A 20,610-nucleotide genomic window follows, 5' to 3' on the forward strand; every position below is an offset into this window, starting at 1 on the left:
ATCATTTCCATTACTATATTCCAAATAGTTATCCTCACTTTACAAATATTTTGTAATATTTTATTTATATTTTTACTATACATCACTTGATTTTTCTATATCCACAGTAAACATTTTATTTCATTTCCTATTATAAATTTCCAAATCAAACAATATTTGATCCAGAATTTTATAATGACTATTTCCAATTTCACATTCACTTAAAACATTTCCTCACGTTAGGAATATTTTAGAATATTTTACTTTCATTTTTCACTTTATCACTAGATTAGACTATATCCACTGCATAATTCAACATTTTATTTCATTTCCAAGATCCCATTTAAATGGTAAATCATCTTAAGTTTGTAATAGATCCCAAATTAATAATGAATGTTTTTAAAATCACATTTAAAGCCACAGAAACATGTTGGATGAACTCACACTATATCTCCTACTTGAATTCCAGTTTTGAAATTTTTTAATCTTTAACATAACTAAATCCCATTGTATGAAAATTTGAATTTCCTTGAGCGAACACAGCATTTTATGCACAAAAGTCCCACTAATATTATAATAGATTTCAAAGAAAAAACACAGCAAGGTATACTCCAAAATTATTTTTGAATTTTACATGTACAACATCATATGTAAGCCCCACAAAACAGTTTGAATGAATTATTTCCTCCTTGATGTCCTTCATGACAATAAAATCTTGAAAAAAACACATCACATTTTAAGAAGCAAAATTGCTATAAAAAATCTAAGAAGTGAATTCAAATAAAATAAATCCAATATTGTATGCACAATGACACCAAAAGATTTCAAACATTGCAAATAATAATCCAAAATGAGAATCTTGAAGGGACATGTGAAGAAATGAACAACATATCCATCTGAAAATTTAAACTGTAAACACCTGAACAGCTATTTTTTGTTTCACTGGCAGCTGGACAATACTATATATAAGGGTTAGAATTTTAAAGAAGCATTTAGTGTGTAAAGACAGTTTTATTTTCAAACATAGTAATACATATTTAATTTAATCTTTTACTGATTTAGAATTTTAGGTTAAAAATAGATAAATTATATATATCAGGGATTTAAAACAATGAAAACCAAAACTATTTTCTTCCCTATCAATTTTTTAATAGAATAATCCTAGGTAAGAAAAAGTTCAGGAAAAAAGCATGCTGAAACTTTGGGTTAGGTGAATAATTTTTTTTACAGGTAACATCAAGGTAGATTTAAATCTAACAATACCAACTGGTCAATTTAAATGTCCCTATTGTATTGTCAATTTTAAAAACAGGTTGAGCTATAGGTAAACTTTTACAGTAACACCTATAAGCAACTCACTGTAATACATTTTATATATAGTAGTGGCAATTTAGTTGGGTTGCAATGGGCATATACTGCTCCAAGTGCTCCCCTCCTGTTTTCCAATTGGATACCTTCATCCTTAGTTTTACTATTATGTCCTCTCTACTCGAAACCCTGCATCTATCCCTATATAGATATTTTATTCATTGGCATCATTACAGATGAGAATTATTTTCTACAGTTAATATTGCCAAAAAGGCCTTAAATGAACATCATAAAAATTGCATAAATAAAAATAAGTAATGAGAACATACATACCGTTATGGACAGCATTGTCTGGGAAATGTTTTGGCGATGCACATGACGTAACCTCTGATTTAAACGAGACTTTCCTGTCTTCTCTATTAGGTGTGCCTTTACTACTCGGTGAATCAAAGTTCAGTAACTCATCACTTGATAATCCACAGTCTGAAGATGCCAAGCGAGATCTACGACGCTTTCGTCTATCCAATGAATCATCAGACGATAAGAGCTTTTCATCTGATGACATAGAATACTGAAATTCTGTGGTTCCTGCATAGTCTAATCCAGTAAGATCTTGACCAACCACAGAATCTAAAGGAACAAATTCTGAAGAATTAGCTGCACTTTCAGTCGTATTGTCAGTTTCTGTTTTAAAACTTTTGGAATGTTCCTCTATGCTGCCTTGTAGAGATTGATCATCTATTTTAGATGAAGATCTTACTTTGTATATGTCACCAGATAAGTCTAAATCATTGCTTGTAGAGTTGTTCTCAGATGGTGGGTTCACAAATGTAGAATCTTCGGGATTAGGTGTCTCAAAAACATCATCACTTGTGTTGAGTGGCAAAAACAACTTTTTTTTATGTGGTATATCCCTTTTTTCAATTGTTTCTGCTGTTTTATTTGTGGAAACTTCTGTAATTTCCTCTGGAGTAGCAGGGAAATCAGTTTCTAACAAGCCTGGTGATATGTTATTATTTTGAACAACATTTGAACTAATACGTGATATTGGTGGAGGTGGGGTTAAAATAGGTCCTGTTTCTAATATCTCATAACTACCACGTCTGCTTGATGGTCTCGGCGGAATAGGTGGAGGATTTTTGTCCGGTGATTGAGCAGGTGGGTTGACGGTATCTGTAACTTCATTGTTCAGCACTTCACTTAATTTATTTGATACACCATCAATTGTTTCTTTCCCTTCTTCTTCTACTTTTAAACTTGGTGTTCGTTTAGTTTTTTGTTTTCTTCTTGAATGAATAGGTGTGTTTGGTGGAGCAGTTGGTAATGGTCGAGTAATTCTGGCCTCATCATCTAAATGTGTTACAGGAGAGTTACATCGTGGTGTTGACACAGGTGTAACGGTGGGTGAATCATCTGAATGTTGACTATTACGAATACCATGATGTAATTCTTGAACTATTTTTTCGGACAATTGAAAATCATTAACTATTCTCCACAAACGCTTTTTCATATTAGCACCTACATTTGTGTCAATAGCAGTGAGCATTTCTTCTAAATCATCTATCATACTTTCAATATGAGCAGAAAATCTACAAACAAGTAGAAACACACGTCTAGACATTCGACTTATTCTCATGTGAGAATTAGAAACCCCTTTAATAGCAAATCTAGCAATGGCTAACAGTCTGTCCTGTACGGAAGGTTTATGATATACATCTCTCGACTTAGAGGACGGGGACGGACCTTCTTCATCTGCCGATCTGCCATCTGGTGGATTCCTCGGTAGCAGTTCATTGTGAAATTCTTCAAACAACCTCTCCAGTACATACAATCTTCCCAGTAACCATTGCCAGGCGACCGATTCACCATCGTAATCTTCAGTCATACACTTAATAATATAATCTAAACCATGTAATCCATGTCCACCTGTAACAGAATAAAATCCTTACAGAACTTCATGTCAATCTTTATGTGAAGGTCTGAAAATTTAATATTTTTCAAATAAACTACTGTAATAATAGCTGATACCAGCCTGCTTTGTTCCATTATCGTTATGACATATTTTTTTTCTTGTTTTTTTTCCCTTCAAACAAGAATGTATCATAAGTACATGGATTTCCCATCCATACAATCATTTTCTATGTTCAGTGGACTGTGAAAATTAGGTAAAATCTTTAATTTGGCAGAAAAATTAGAAAGATCATATCATAAGGAACACATGTGTACTAAGGATTTCAACTTCATCAAAAACTACCTCGACCATAAACTTTAACCTGAAGCAGGACGGACTGACAGACCAGAAAACATAATGCCCATAAAAAGGGCATAAAAATAGTAAGACTTGTTACATACCTGCCAACTTTTGAAAGTTCCCATGGGGTTTTTTAGTGCGCGACAACAATTTTAAAGGTTACAATTTTTAGTGAAGTATTTTGCACGAACTGGATTGTCTAGAAAAAGTGTCATATTTGAATGATGAGCTTACATGCCTTTTTCTTAAGTCTGTTTGCATGATTCTAGTTATTAAATCAGTAGAAAAGATGAACATGTAGCTAGCAGACTAGGGTTTATTTTCTTGTGTAAGAATATATGATGCTTGTTGAAATTTCCAATTTTGAATTATGCACAAAGATGGACCTTTTACAGGTTGGGAACAACACTCCAAATGAGGGATAACCCTCATTGGAAGAACATAACAACCCACTGTAAAAAATGAGCACCTTTATATTCAAATTGGTTGATGAAACTTTCCCCAAGAACTATGCATCTATCAAGTATTAAATGGTCAAAACATGTCAAAAGAATTTTGTGATGTTTCTAAACTTATATCTTCTTTATTAATTTGACCCCTCATTTAGAAAAGTTGTTCCAAATATAATGAATTTTCCCACTTTTGAGATAAAAATCTTAAAAATTTTCTTTGTTTTTTCTCAACAGTTAAATGACCCCTTGTTTTAGGGACAGTCCTTCAGTTAAGGGTCACCACTCATAAGGGGATTTGGGGGGAGGGGGGCAGGGGAGGGGTCCCAACCTGTTTGTTGGTCTTCGTGAAAAAAAGACATTGTGCTTTAAATTATATAATTGAATACAAAAATAACGTATTATGTCAATAAATTAGTGAAAACTACTAATCAGTATTATCTTTATGGTAGTACTGCATCATTGAACTTTGTCAATCAGCCATGCTTTTATCCTTAAGCTGTGTAAGAACCCTCTTTGCAGATGAAAATTCACCTGCGGCAGTGCCATATTCACGATTTTACAAGATGAAGCAACAAAGTTTAAAATCTAGCATGTTAGAATAATCTTCAGAGAAAACGTTTTTGATTGGGTTATTAATTTGATCATGAGAAACACCGAATTTGATTGGCTGAACACATTTGTTTTACCTTGGGAACAAAATAAGGAACAGATGATTTTCGCTAAATCGTGTTTTAGAATTTTTTTTAACAATTTTTAATATTTTTTAATAAATGCAAGGACGTATTATAAAACGTCCTTGATAAGAGTGAAAAGAATGAACACAGGGCGAACATACTATATGGTCGAAAGAACTCAGGACGAAAAGACCAAGGGCGAACATGTAAACAGGGCAAGTCGATCCAATCCAAATTTATGCATGCGTACTACAAATATCTACATTAAAAACATCCGGTTACAAGTAAACAAACAATGTTCATATAGATGAGATGAAATCTAATAATTTACATAAATAAAAGGGTACATATTTACGATAGTGATTTGTTTTTCAATCCTAATTTACAAATAAAAAGATTCAGATGCTTAATCATGTGTAAAAATCGGTGTCAGGAATCGGAAGTTGTTATGAAATTGTAATGCACAAAAACGGATGCGGCATACAGAGGTTGTAACGGTTGTAAAGTCGGCACCATATGTCTTCAGAAGACTTGAAGTCTTCTTCCACCAAAAACACTCATAAAACTAGTTTGTTGTAACATTTGATTTTCTTCAGGAAATACCAAAGTTTTGAAGGGCACCAATTATTTTTAATCAATCTGATCTTAAACAGATAGGTCATGAAATTTTATCTCTGTCTGACTTCTAATCTTATTTAAAAGGCACCTGTAAGTTTTATTAGGGCTTTCAAAAAAAAAGAGTTTTGCATTAATATAAAAAAGAAAAAAAAGAAATTTAAACATACCAGAATTATGTATTTCTTTACCCACAGCCAATTCTCCTTCTTGTCCCTTTCCAATTTCTACTATTGTTGATAAAGATAACTGACTAGTACGCCTGTAAATTATATTTGAAATGACAACACAATCACAACAAAAATAATGCTTCAAGTTTATACATACAAAATTACAAACAAATCTAACATATCATTCAGAGTATCAGTTCATCAAAAATATTATTTCATCTGGTTAAAATACTGGTAATACATCTGTTTTTCTAAATGTGTACATTTTCATAATTTTCCTTCATTTTTTGGAAAAAGAACAAAAATATTTGTTATCTAAAACCAAATATCAATTTTCTCTATCACAAAAAGTGCTTATTAATTGGAAAAAATCATACTGTGAGGTAAAAGATATTTTCACCATTTCTATTGTTTTAAAGTCATAAGAAACAAGTGACCGGTGAAAAATAATGTTCTTCCAATTCTTGAACCAATGCATACAAACATCATACATAAATTTAGTCTTCTGTGCACAAATTTATCATTTTTTGGCATAAATTTCGTATAATCGTCAATTTTTTTTTCAATCGGTCAGTGTTGTTGTGAAAATATGGCAGGTAATTAAAGTTCGTGTTTTGAAGCCGAAGTTTAAGGATTGTCACCTGTTTGTCAACAATCAACAAAAAATCAACAAAAAAGCATGGAAATTGAGCACGTGTTTAACATGTAAATTTAGATAATAGTTTACTTTAAGGACTTCCATGCGTATTGCGATCACCGGATTTTTACGAGATGGGTCACACTAAGGTCACTTTGCATACGGAAAATATGTCAGGGGAATTGCTTCCTGGAAGAAAGCAATTAAAATAAAATAAACTTCTTCTAAACATGAACAAATTAAAGAATTTTCTTCAGAAAAAAGTATATGTACATAAGTTTTATAAGGAAAACTATCCATTAAAAAAAAATATGCATTATTTTTTTTAATTTGAGGTTTCTTATGACTTTAATGTCAACTTTATAGGATAAAAACTTTGCTGAGTCAACTGATGTTGAAATTGGGAAAGTCCAAGACATGTCAACTTTTTCAACATGTTCAGTTTCTCAAGATGAAATAGGATTTTCTTTGCTCTTCGTAAAGTATCTTCTCTAATTCTTAGCCAATATATACTTTTACTGATTCATTTTTTTTAACCAAGTTTTAGGTTGTTAGATCTCATTTAATACTTCATTGGTCAAAATTTATTTATGACATCAATTTTCTCAATAGAGTAATAATTATTTGTTTATGGCAGAACTTTTTTTTATGCTTTTTATTCATAAAACCATATTAACGGTTTTATGCATGCAAATTATTTTAATATAAATATATAAGTGTTTATATTACAACCTGACATCTCCAGGTATCTGGTAAATAAATAAGTTTTTTCACCCACCTCAATTAAAAAAATATTTTACACGATATATCTTGGATTTGAAAAAAAGTTGTACACTGTAAACCTTACATTGATTTAATGACTAGGATTTCTGTTCATTACACTGTTCTTTTGTTAACCCTGAAATCATGACCGAATAATACATATTAATTTTGTACAACTAAAACAAACCTGTTTCCATCTGTGCATTTGATAGCCACAGCATCAACTATAGACTTCAGTAATCTTTCTAATCTTAATTTCTGGTGCTGCTCTCTGCAAGGTGTGTATGACAATATTGTTCTCAAAGTTCTCTGAAACAAGATAATTCAAGTGTTAAAGAATATCTATCATTTTTCCTTCATCCTTTATTCATAACAAATTGTTTAAACTGTATAGTAATTTCAAAATACATTTTAGTACAGTGACGGAGGGGGTGAATGAGAAGGCGCCAGTTTTTTAGTACTGTTGGACAGACAGTGACTATTACTACCTGTATTGTATTTGATTACTAAATGAAATCATTCCAGTTGCATAGTTATTAACTCATAGGGATAAAAGGTTACAATCAATCTTTAGATTTTATGGGCGCCGCCATTTTATGAGCATAACATGGTATTCAGAATTAAGAATATAGCTAATCCTGATTGGTTGACATGTGCACCCGTTTTTTTTTGGTATCAGTGATTATAATTGCTTACTAAACAAGTGAAACTGCGAGCTACTGCTCACTGATGATACCCCTGCCGCAAGTGGATAATATTAATAGTGTAAAAATATGCAAGTGTTAGGTAAACAGGAAGTTGTCGAGTGATGAATCTGAAAACGCATCACACGGTATAGCTGACTTATATAAATCCTGAAACCAAATTTCAGAAATCCTTGTATTGTAGTTCCTGAGAAAAATGTGACGAAAATTTTCAACTTGGCTATCATGTGTAAAATCATACAAGTGTTCGGTAAACAGGAAGTAGTCGAGTGATGAATCTGAAAACGCATCACACGGTATAGCTGACTTATATAAATCCTGAAACCAAATTTCAGAAATCCTTGTATTGTAGTTCCTGAGAAAAATGTGACGAAAATTTTCAACTTGGCTATCATGTGTAAAATCATACAAGTGTTCGGTAAACAGGAAGTTGTCGAGTGATGAATCTGAAAACACATCACACGGTATAGCTGACTTATATAAATCCTGAAACCAAATTTCAGAAATCCTTGTATTGTAGTTCCTGAGAAAAATGTGACGAAATCCTGAAACCAAATTTCAGAAATCCTTGTATTGTAGTTCCTGAGAAAAATGTGACGAAAATTTTCAACTTGGCTATCATGTGTAAAATCAGACAAGTGTTCGGTAAACAGGAAGTTGTCAAGTGATGAATCTGAAAACGCATCACACGGTATGGCTGACATATATAAATGTTGATACCAAATTACAGAAAGGGTGGATGTGTAGTTCCTGAGAAAAATGTGACGAAAGTTTCATGGGACGGACTGACTGACGGACGGACTGACGGACTGACGGACTGATGGACGGACTGATGGACGGACTGACGGACGGACAGACAGAGGTAAAACAGTATACCCCCCCTTTTTTAAGGCGGGGGTATAAATATTAGTTAACTTAAAGTCCCATGGATTGTCCTGTGCTGTATATATTTTACTTACTAACACTAGCAAATAATTTGGCAGCAAAAGAAAACAAAAATTTAAACTAATTTCATAAGAGTACTTAAAAGGATTTATAGATACTTACCAATGAAGCTACATAAACTCTGTACACAGGATCATTGCTCATAAAGGCCAGAATCTGACAACAACATTCTAATGTAGTATGGGTTGCTGTCTGTCGTTCTGGAGATACCAGTACACCTGATCTGCCTTCACCCATCCCTCTCATTAACACTGCCTGTACCTCTTTACTTAAGTGATTTAATGCTGATTCTCTTATCGACCAATTCTTTGTGAAAAAACAGGACACCAAATCCTCACCAAACACCTGGGGAAAAAAATCAAAGTTATGCTCAATTATCTATGAATATAACCGTAAGAAGACTAATGACTGTTAATCTTTTTTTCAATACTGTGGATTCATTATTATTCGTTGGATACCAATTTTTGTGGATATCGTGGGTAAAGATGAACCCCGAAATAAAATGTTCAACGAATTACAAGTTTCCTTAAGGCTTTTATGCAGACCTCGGTAAAACTATGAAATTAAATATCAATGAACATGAAAGTTTACAGCAGTCCATGAAATTTGGTGCCAACTAAAAAATAAATGAATCACAGTAGTTCTCAATGCCTACAACAAAGTTAATGTTCCAATTCAAAGGACATTGTTGTTTAGTTTTCTTTTGAGTTATTTTAATCTAGTTTGACAAATTAAGGTTGCAAAATGTTATTGCATCTGCTGGCATCTAAACAATTGCACCATTAAACAATAAAATATGAACATTAATCCATGTATATGCATGTCATTCAATATAATTAATAAAGTAAATTTGACAATGAGGTAAATTGTTTTCATATTATTTCTAGAAACAAACCTCTATCCAGGGTGAAGCCATTTCTTTAAATTCTGAAGGTACTGGATCAGCATATGGAAGACGAGTCTCTGCTGCAGACGCCTGTGGCTGAGGTGATGGAGCTCTTGTATTAGGAGGGGCCCCTGGTGGCTCTCTTGATACAGGTTCTTCATGACTGTGATAGAATTTAAAAATTAAAATACAGAAAACATGTAAATGCCATGTGACAATTTTAATGAGCAGGTATGATAAGGGCATTAACTGTTACATGTAGGGGGAGATAATTCTAATAAGCAATACAGTGAACACACTATATTGTTTTGCAGCATTTAAACAATTCAGGTGATCTTGATTTTTATTTCTATTTTCTAATTGCCTATTATAAGGGTATCTTCTCAGTGTTTTTTCCTTTAAATTCACTCCTCAAGCACCACATTTATTTTTCATCAATCTTACATAAAAGAATCAATGGTTCATTCTCATTTATCCAACTTTTTAAAATCCTAGGTAGTAAAGGTAAAAAAAAAAGTTGGATAGATGAGATCAAAGATATTCAAGAACAAAGGGTTTTTCAATTAGAGTTTGGGTTGAATGACAGGTGAAAAATAAGACTGAAAATTATACCTGGATTAAATTTTCTGTAGTATCATTTAGCATATAGCATGTTAAAATGTGCAACTAACATTTAGTTAATGAATTGTAAATCATTTGAAAGTATTTTTAAGTTTTTTAACCGTTAGTTAAAACATGAATTGGATAAAAAATATCAGTTGCATTTTTATTCATGAAGAGATTTGTCAATGAGATTGAGCCTTTTTTTTTGTACAATAGATCCTCTTCGTTCATTTTTTTCTGTTCTTCTGACTAAATGATTCAAATAAGACAAAATATAAGTTGAATACGTTTATATATATATATAATTAAGTACACAAAGACTTACCAGAACAAAACTCACACAACATATAATACATATATTTTTATATATATATATAAAAAAAAACAAAAGCAATGCAAGCACAATGATTAAAAACGCGTAGCACAGAAATAACCATAGCACACACTAAAGGAATGTTCAGTAGATCTTCATCCTAGTTTAAGTAGATGGTCTATCCTTGCTGTAATCTATCCTTAAGTTGGGTCAGTCTGTTGTCAGTGTATGTTTAGGAGCGTTTCCAGGATATTTGAAAGAGGGGGTGGAGAATGAAATTTTTTTGGACCTTATTTTTGCCAAAAAACATAAAATAAATATGTAATGCACTAATGTAACGGTTCCTGATTTGGAGCATGTATATTTTATAGTGAAAGTGTCAGGGTTTTACATTTTTTATGCCAAACTCTCTCCATTAATTGTCTATGGTATGTTAAAATGAATGGATGGATCTTAACAGCAGAAGACCAATAAGAGAAATTCCAAATCAAACGGTATAAGGGGTTACTAAACATTTCAATAGTCCTAGGCTAGGGTTTTATGAACGAAAGGCGTAATTACGGTTGCCCTGGTAGAGAGTCCATGGGAAAGCTCAGAAGCTCCTGGGTTTCAACAATTTAGCATCAAATTATGAAGAAGCCAGACTAATAAATATCTCTCTATTGGTTTCTCTGAGCAGCACATGATACAAGACAAAAAAACACTGAAGTATAAAGTTCGTTCGTTTTAAATATTGTAGGCTTTAATGTGGAATACATGATTGAATATGGAAAATTGACTTTATTGTACAACAGTGCTAAATTAAAGCAATCATGTCACTGTTTAGTTCCGATAGGTGGTTTTTGGTACATGAATAAATATGGTGCTTGAACTTGATGGCAAAATGTAGGTCCGATGATGTGACTAAGTTACTAACTAATGGATATTGAAACAATATGATACTACCAAAGGCTATCCAGATTGGGAAGTAAAAATGCTATACCAATTATACATGTTACTAGTATAAATGCAAATTAACGCAAAACCTCAAATGAACAAATATTACTGATTTGTGGGTTTCTTCTGTATAAATTTATGAAACATTTATTTATTATTTGAAATATACCAAATTTTATTCAAAAATAAAATGTAACAAGTTCACTATCGCCTATGTTATATATATTTCTTGAATAATATAAAAACATACAGGAACAAATTTACTGTCAAATTTTAGAAAGACACCTTATTATTACTAAACAAACAACCCAATAATTAACAAAAATAAAAAGTTGGCTAAATGAGATTACCTTATTTTTAAAAGTTGGATAAATGAGAAGACACCGAATCAATATATAAAAGTTTCAAGAAAAAAACTTACTATGTAGACTGTTACTGTCCCTCTTTTCTATTTTTATCATTCAAAAGTCAGAGAAGAGAAAAAGCTGTCTTATGATAAAGTTATTCATCTGGTTGAATAATTACTAGGTTGTTTCTATTTTAATTTTGCATCATTGAATTCTTTCATTACCTTTTAACTTCGAATGTGTTTGTTTTCCACTTTGCTCTGCACAATGGACAAATTAATGGGTCATTCTGTCTCCGACACAGCTCAAACCCTACAAAATAATTGTTCAAATTCTTATAATAGAAACAATTTCATAAAAGATCACAAGTTCCTTCACCCTTTATACTCTGATCAAAAGTTGAAAATTTGGAAGTAAATTTCTCTCCAGAAAATGTGTTTAATTTAAAAGCCTCAATATAGAAAAACAATCTGCGTAGAAATAATGCAAACCAAATTATCAGAAATCCATCAACCCGAAAGAGATGATTTTTTTGGTGAAAAAGTGCCAACATTTTGATAAGTTGTTGACAAAGATATGGCTCTTTTGTATGTTATTTGAAATTTTGAAATTAAAATTTCAATAATTAAACATGAAAACTTTGCAAAATATAGTCAAAGTCAAAACACAATGACTGAAGGTGCAGGGTCAAATAATAATTTCTGTGTTGTTCGTAGACTTCTGTTGTATACAATGACATAATCCAATGCTCAAAGGGAAATAACCACCAGCTTAAATAAACTGAGATATGTCTCGCCTTTTTGTAATGTTTATTATGCAAATGTTGAAATCAAAATAGCAATACTTTAACATCTTACACAAGTTATGCAAATATTCAAAGTCAATGAACCATAACTGAGTTACATGGCTAAACAATCTCCATGTAAATAAGATGTGCCAATGCTTATACAAGTGCATACCAAATACCATCATGACCATTGACTTATTTTAAGTGGTTCCCAAATCTAAATACAAACATTAACTAGTAAACTATAAAAAAGTTTCAAAGTCAATAAGAGGGGTGAGGCTATTTAATCTCCATGGAAACGATGCTTGCAAATGCCAATAATTTGGCATACCAAATATCATTGACTTAACATAAGCAAATTTTAATCACAAACTAATATATGATAATTCAGAAAAAAAATCAAAATCAATAGACCACGACTAAGGGGGCGGAGCTAAATTATCTCCATGGAATTGAGATGTGCTGATGATTACACAACTGCATACCAAATATCATTGACCTACCACTTGTGGTTCCCCATAAACTGACCTAATCACAAACTAATACATGTAAAGTAAGCAAAAGTTTTGAAGTCACTAGACCATAACTGAGGGGGCAGGGCCAAATAATCTCCATGGAAATGAAATGTGACAATGCTTATAAAACTGCATACCAAATATGATTGACCTACCACTTGTGGTTCGCCATAAACTAGAGCTAATCACAAACTAATACATTGTTGACGCTGCCATCGGAATTAGCATACCTAGCTTTTTGACTCCGTCAAGGCGAGACAAAAAATAGGTGACTATTGATGAATTTAGAAAGAGTACTTACACACAGCTATACAATGATGATGAAGTCTATTCTGACAGCCATTCTCACATTTGAGAAGACTTTCTCCCTCTAACATTTCCAGAAGACATATTGGACATGTATCTTCTTCTTCCTTCACACTACTGTAATAACAAGTTCAAGTCATATCAATTGGTGATTTCACTTATATAATCAAAATACAAGAAGCAGACAAAAAACATCTTAAAATGTGTGTCACTTTTACAAAAGAGTTAATATACATGATTATTTTTTCATTTCTTCATATTTGAAAAGGCTGACAACATTATCTATAAAAAATTGAAAAGAGTTCTTTGTATATTTGTTAAAATTTTACTTTTGAAAAAGAATGAAATAATCCCAAGTAATACACCAAATAAATCATTAAAAGCCATTTAGATCTTGGGTCTTGTAGATGTATATCATTGTGCTAGTGTAACTTACCCAATCTCTGACTGCGTTGGTGTGACCTCAGGTGATACAGACTCTGAAGATGATCCCTTCTTATTTTCTTTTTCCTTTCTCTTCTTAGAAATTCTAAGTGATACTTTATTTTGATAAATTCTGAACAAACTTTCCACCTAGAAGTAAAAAAAACCAAACATTTGGAAATTAAATAGCTTAGTTTTAAAGTCTGTACATATTTTTTAAATTAAGAGTGTCATGCATGATATAAACATATGGCCATTTACATTTATATTTTTACCTGACAAATAATATTTCATTGTACATTTTTATACAGATAGTTTTGTATGTAGGCATAAACATAAATTCCAATTACTATGCTTTCCATTTTTAAAGCATAACATTTCATCTGTACAAATGTGGTTGATTTTGTTTTCCATGGCATGTACATGTGTTCCATATTTTTGCAGGCAATCACAGTCTTGTATATTTTGTTCAACTTTATAATACATATTTTTAGCTTCTAGTTGTGATCTTTTGCTTCTTTCCTTAATTTCATGAAGGTCTGAAAAAATTATTAATGTAAATTAAACTTCAACCACTGACTGAAAATACCTGTTGACAATGACAGAATGTAGGATATATATATAGCTTTGTCAACTTTTGTAACAACATGACAACTAATGGTACCTAAGGGAAAACACAGAATTAAAATGGTGTATTGTTTTTTATTGTTAGAGGCTGTCAACTATTTAGTGAAGTTGTTAGTGAAAATGTTCTGTTGTCATTGGGTTGCTGTCTCACTAATATATATCAAACAATTCCTTGATTCTAATTTAAAAAGATCTTTCTTTCTATGTAAAATATAAATGTTACTGCAGTCATGTGGTACGAGAAGTTCACTATAAATATTACTGCAGTAATATGGCAGGAGGAGTTCAATATAAATATTACTGCAGTAATGTGGCAGGAGGAGTTCAATATAAATATTACTGCAGTAATGTGGCAGGAGAAGTTCAATATAAATGTTACTGCAGTACTGTGGCAGGAGAAGTTCAATATAAATATTACTGCAGTAATGTGGCAGGAGAAGTTCAATATAAATATTACTGCAGTACTGTGGCAGGAGAAGTTCAATATAAATATTACTGCAGTAATGTGGCAGGAGGAGTTCAATATAAATATTACTGCAGTACTGTGGCAGGAGAAGTTCAATATAAATGTTACTGCAGTAATGTGGCAGGAGGAGTTCAATATAAATATTACTGCAGTAATGTGGCAGGAGGAGTTCAATATAAATATTACTGCAGTAATGTGGCAGGAGAAGTTCAATATAAATGTTACTGCAGTACTGTGGCAGGAGAAGTTCAATATAAATATTACTGCAGTAATGTGGCAGGAGAAGTTCAATATAAATATTACTGCAGTACTGTGGCAGGAGAAGTTCAATATAAATATTACTGCAGTAATGTGGCAGGAGAAGTTCAATATAAATATTACTGCAGTAATATGGCAGGAGGAGTTCAATTATAGCTGGTATATTTTAATACGATAAAATTTTGTATTATAATCTTACCTCATAATTTTTCAGAGTTCTGCTCCATAAGCAAGGGTCACCTTCTTGTACTTTGAATACTCTCAACATGACAAACAAAACATGAACACAATGTGGGCCTTTTCCACAGCTACACGTCTGAAAAGATAATATATTTGTATCATATGTCAATAAAATTATAATTTTAGACATGTGATATAATAAATAATTGCTAATATCTCATTTCGTACCTAGTTTTCACTTTGTTTAATATGGATCTTTAAAATTGTTACAGTAATTGATGGGTCAAGCACATTAAAAAATGTCCATAAATTAATCAAATCATGGAGAACAAAACATAATCAGAAAGAAAAGAAAATCTGGCAAATTCATAAATGCAACTTTGGTTAAAGTCATATGAAACCAGTGAGTGGTGAAAAATAATGTTTATCTAATTCTTGAACCAATACATGTATATATCGTAAACTTAGTCCTCTGTGCACGATTTAATCATTTTTTACTCAAATATATCGTACAATTGTCAATTTATTTTTTTCTCTCTGTCTGTTATGATTTAACAAATATGGCTGCTCATTAAATGCTGTGTTATGGAGCAGAAGTTTACCGATTGCCACCTTATAGTAAACAAATAACAAAAAGCATGGGTATTGAGCACGTGTTTAACATGTATAATCAGATAATTGTTTATTTTAATGACAGATCCATGCGTATTGCGATCACCGGATTTTTAAGAGGAGGGTCACGCTCAGGTCACTATGCATACGGAACATATGTTGGTGAATTGCTTCCTGGAAGCATGCAATTAAATATAAGTAAACTTCTTCTAAATGTGGAAAAATTAGAGAATTTTCCTCAGAAAAAAGTATATGTGAAGAGTGAAAACCATCCATTTAGTTATAAAAAAAAATTTCCCTCTTTTTTTTTTTAATTTGAGGTTTCTTATGACTTTAAAATGAATGCATACTTTTGCTAAAGAGTTTCAGCCAATGAAAATTATACTTGCAAACTATATAGTATCAGTAATTTATGTTTTTCCTAACTGAATGGTTCTGCTAATTTTAAACAAAATCAAATTATATTGGTATGATTTTTCATATCAGAAAATAACATTCTGAATGTGTAGTAAATTAAGTATTGTCAAGTAAGTAATCATTTAATTTCTGTTATCAAAGAATAAGCAAATGAATATACTTTCTCACTAAGTAACTACCTGTGGACCAATGATAACCCTGAATTTATGGTCAGGTGAATCTCCACCAATGAGAAATGAGTTTGGTCCATTCTGCTGAAGTAAATATAACCTAGCTCTCTGTACCTTCTCTATCCTATTTTTGGTCAACAAACTTGAACCTTGGCTTTGTTTGTTAAACTGAGAAAAAAAGACAAATAACAAAAAGTTAACAATGATGTCCAAAAGCAGATGTAAATAAAACTTTATTTCCATATGATCGTTTGCATTGTTTGCTTGTTTTTATCTTGTGTTCTTCAATGATCAAGGATTTTTATCATCAAAAAAGGTCCAAACTGTTGATTTATTTTGTAAATTTCAACTCTTTCAACTTGGGTACATATACAACTACCATCAAACTCATCAAATTCAAAATGGTGTCTTCTTACGTGTAAATATAATGATTTTTAAAAATGTTTATATTAAGCTGATTTTCAAAATTTTTTACATCCAATTCATTAAAACAATATTTGGATTCAAGGTACTATTTCATTATTTGGTGTATATAATACTAAGTTTAAGACAACTTACTGAATTAGAAGGAGAAATTCGTCTTCTGAAAGAGTTACTCTGTGATAGATTATTACTATTAACAACTTGTTGTTTAAAGGTAGAATCCACATTTCTGTTGAATGACTTCTTTCTCATTACTCCACCACCATCCTGTAAAATAAGATCAAATACAAACTTCGAAAATAATTATGTGCAAAATAAAAAAAACACACAAAGTTGTCGGACACTTCTATGATAACTTTTATGATGACTTTTAAGCAAAAAATTAAAGAATCTTGTTTTTATATAAATTAGACCGTTGGATTTCCAATTGAATGGTTTTACACAAGTCATTTTTGGGGCCCTTTATGGCTTGCTGTCCCGTTAAATCATCTCACATCTCCTCTTTTTTATATTCATTATTCAAATGATATATTACAAAAGGCAGAATAGAAAGCTTATGTCATACAAAATAGCACAGTAGACTAAAAATGATCTTTTTCTTGATAGATAAAAACTTTATTCTCAAGACCAGCTTTGAGCTATTTTTCTTGGACAGTTGAAGTGGGTGGAGCATTATACTCTGTGCTTCATGGGTGATGAAACCTTTCCATGGGTTTCTTTTTAGTCTTTTACAAATCTTACAATTCATTCCAAAATTTGAATAAAATTGGACACATGAAATGACATTACCTCTTTTTTAACTGAATTAAGTATTCAAAAGTAAATTTTTCATTTTAATAAATTCACGTTTGTCATGTTTTGGTCTTTAACAGCTTACTTGACACTGTATGGGTTTTGTTTAAAACAAGAGTAATAAATTGTTACACTATTTTTTATTACGAGTACCAGTAAATAATTTTGCTTTCAATGATGATGATGTAATGTGCTTCAATCAAAATTCTGTATACAACACAAGACCCTGGACACTATTTTGTTTTCAGTTTTCTTATAAAAATTATTTGACAAGAAAAAGGTTAAAGCTATACAACTTCTACATGGAACTCAGTTTTATAGGGTTAAGAAAGGCTTTAAATATATTTGTACTGTTGAAGCCAGTGACAACCTTATAAAACCAAGCCATGCAACTAAATTTAAAACAATATGTACCTGAGATCCTGCTCCACTTCCATTTCTTACAAGCTAGAAAATAAAGAGGAACAATTAGTACACAAAAGCCAAACAAATCATATGAAAATTTTCTTTTAAGTTTTTTAAAACAGGAATATAGGGTTATTGCATGAATATTGGGGAATATTGTCCCGAGTAGAATTTTATATTGCACGAGCTTGCGAGTGCAATATATGTTCTACGAGGGACAATATTCCCCAATATTCATGCAATAACCCTTTTATTGTATAGCAATATAATATTTACAAGTAAAAACTGGTTTAAACTAAGATTTGATCGTTGATGACGTCATGAATTTTGAAGATTTATTGCACGCTAACTTTTGGTTACTTTCTGTGGGAAATATTATATTGCTATACAATAATATATGTTACAACTACTTATATGTTAACAGCATTCAAGTTAAGATAAAGATTCCGGATCAAAATTAATTTGTTTTTTTAAAACCACTTCTTCAGAAAGGAAATTTTTGACCTGATGCAAAATGTATTTTTAAAACATGAAACCAGTAAGGGCCTTATGTCCAACATATTACAAAATGATTACAGGGTCCAAGAATGTCTTTGGTAATACAGTCATATGCAAGGAATACAGTATGCAGTCCAAAACAACTGTCAGACCATTGCAACTGTGGTATACTGTGCAACATTGAAAGATATTCTGTAATATCTGTAGTCATAACAAGCTGTAACACCCACAACTACATGTAGCACGAAATTATGATAGGAGGATAATAAGAAGCTGAGTAGCATGTCTTTCTAGCTTTATGACTGAAGGATCTTTCACATTTGTTCCAGACGAATAGTATGTATAATGTACATTTATTTTTTATTTTAGAGTTTTCGATAATTTAAGTACTGCTTGAAAAAATGTTACTTGTTGAGTCTTAATCACATATATTTAGGTTAAACAACTCATTTAATCCACTTAACTATAGCTACATCTCAGGAATTATGATTTTCAAAAGTATGATTAAAAAAAAAATTATGTTTAAAATGAGATTACCAACTGCAGACATATAGATTCCTACACTGCAACTAGTGTTTTCCGATATTTCTCCTCTCGAGCCAGTTAAATTTTATCATTTAAAGTGCGAGGCTTGCTGAGCTTTTTAAATATTTAAAATTAACTGTTGAGAGTGGAGAAATATTGTAATACACAAGTTACAGTGTTGGAATCTGTTTCCCTGATGATTTTTATCCTTCTTTTTCAAAGATTTTCATAAACTTGTGTTCTTTATATGCGACGTCATCAGACATGATCCCCTTTTTTCATGACGTCACAATAGGAAAATTAAGAAGAAAACAAAACATTTTGACGTCATAATCAAATTTCAACTAATCACTTGCCGAGAACAAATATTTTACTAGTGAGGAGAAATATTTTTTGCACATTGATCAAGAAATGGGAAAATAGCACAAAAATTAGAGAAAACAAATAAATTGTTGGCACTTTCCATAAATAAAGTGTAATCAAATACATGTTACAGTACCATTTTATGATTTCAACATCTTGTTTCCTCTGCTGAACTGTTGTTCACACAATATAATAAATGATGCTTAATAAGATCCTCTCTTTTTCTCTCCTCAAAATGACATATTCACAACACATAGTTGTGAACGTGTGGGAAGCAGCACTGTATACATACTTAAATGTCAACAACCAACAGTCACATTTCATGTATATTATATTTTCTAATAACAAAATCTGTTTGTGTTACATTTTCTTGTTTTTAAACCTATATATTTGATTGAACTGCTAAATAGTTAACATCAACTTGATGATAAATCGTAAACAAATATTTTTCTACATGTTATAATGGTTGATAAAGATGGTGCTGCAATTGGTGGCAGCAGTGGGTACACAGCATAGATGATAATGAATGCAGCAATAATATAGACAGTTTCAAACATAACTTTGCATATGAAAAAGTATTGGGATTAGTAGGAATCCACCATTTACTTCAGGACATATTTTTCTGTTATTGTATAGTACAAGGATGTGAATCCATATGAATATATTAATTGTAATAATTTGGTAAAAATATCTTAATAATAAACATTGTACACTGTTTGACACTAGTTTAAATATGGTGATACAAAAGGCTAATGTTATCCTAACTTTAGAAAATAAAGGTGTGTTTAGCACCTAAGGATAAAAGATATTCCTACCCCAAAACTAATATGTATTAGTTTGGTCGTTATGATTACAGAAACAGAACTTCTGAGCAAACAAATTCAAGGGAATAGGGAACATTGAACTGGCTGGTAGACCAGATTGATTCCATCAAAAACTCCTGAAATATGACAAAAAACCATAAACAAGGGATTTTATATGATGATGAAATGTTACCACAGTAGCATTTACCTGTTTAGCATTATTTAGAAATAAAACTAGTAAAATTATTAAGTTTATAATGATTTCTTATGAATAAGTCTCAAATGAAGTAAAGCAAAATATACCCTTCCACTTTTGTTCTTTTTCTTTTCTATCAAATGTCTTTTCCATGAGGGAACTCGTTTTGGTTTTTCATTCAGTTTAGAATCTTCATTATGTATCTTCCTACTGTCCTTAATAGCTCTGAAAAAAGTATACATGCAAGATTTAAATTTTTATT

At 31.4% G+C, this 20,610-nt stretch overlaps 1 protein-coding gene across 2 annotated transcripts in view; it reads right to left on the reverse strand.

Moving 5' to 3' along the window:
• LOC139510147 (mitogen-activated protein kinase kinase kinase 1-like) overlaps positions 1 to 20,610 on the reverse strand; it is a 30,877-nt gene that overhangs the window by 6,115 nt on the left and 4,152 nt on the right. For both annotated transcript variants that reach the window (XM_071296470.1, XM_071296481.1), the window contains 13 exons: positions 20,456 to 20,573; positions 17,973 to 18,005; positions 16,902 to 17,033; positions 16,353 to 16,511; positions 15,164 to 15,280; positions 13,627 to 13,763; positions 13,186 to 13,307; positions 11,807 to 11,894; positions 9,393 to 9,546; positions 8,600 to 8,842; positions 7,036 to 7,157; positions 5,450 to 5,541; positions 1,621 to 3,213 (listed from right to left, as the gene is read on the reverse strand). In XM_071296470.1, coding sequence (XP_071152571.1) covers positions 1,621 to 3,213; positions 5,450 to 5,541; positions 7,036 to 7,157; positions 8,600 to 8,842; positions 9,393 to 9,546; positions 11,807 to 11,894; positions 13,186 to 13,307; positions 13,627 to 13,763; positions 15,164 to 15,280; positions 16,353 to 16,511; positions 16,902 to 17,033; positions 17,973 to 18,005; positions 20,456 to 20,573 — 3,110 coding nt within the window. The remainder of the gene's footprint in view (positions 1 to 1,620; positions 3,214 to 5,449; positions 5,542 to 7,035; positions 7,158 to 8,599; positions 8,843 to 9,392; positions 9,547 to 11,806; positions 11,895 to 13,185; positions 13,308 to 13,626; positions 13,764 to 15,163; positions 15,281 to 16,352; positions 16,512 to 16,901; positions 17,034 to 17,972; positions 18,006 to 20,455; positions 20,574 to 20,610) is intronic.

This window comes from Mytilus edulis, chromosome 1 (genome assembly GCF_963676685.1).
Source record: "Mytilus edulis chromosome 1, xbMytEdul2.2, whole genome shotgun sequence".
Lineage (NCBI taxonomy): Eukaryota > Metazoa > Mollusca > Bivalvia > Mytilida > Mytilidae > Mytilus > Mytilus edulis.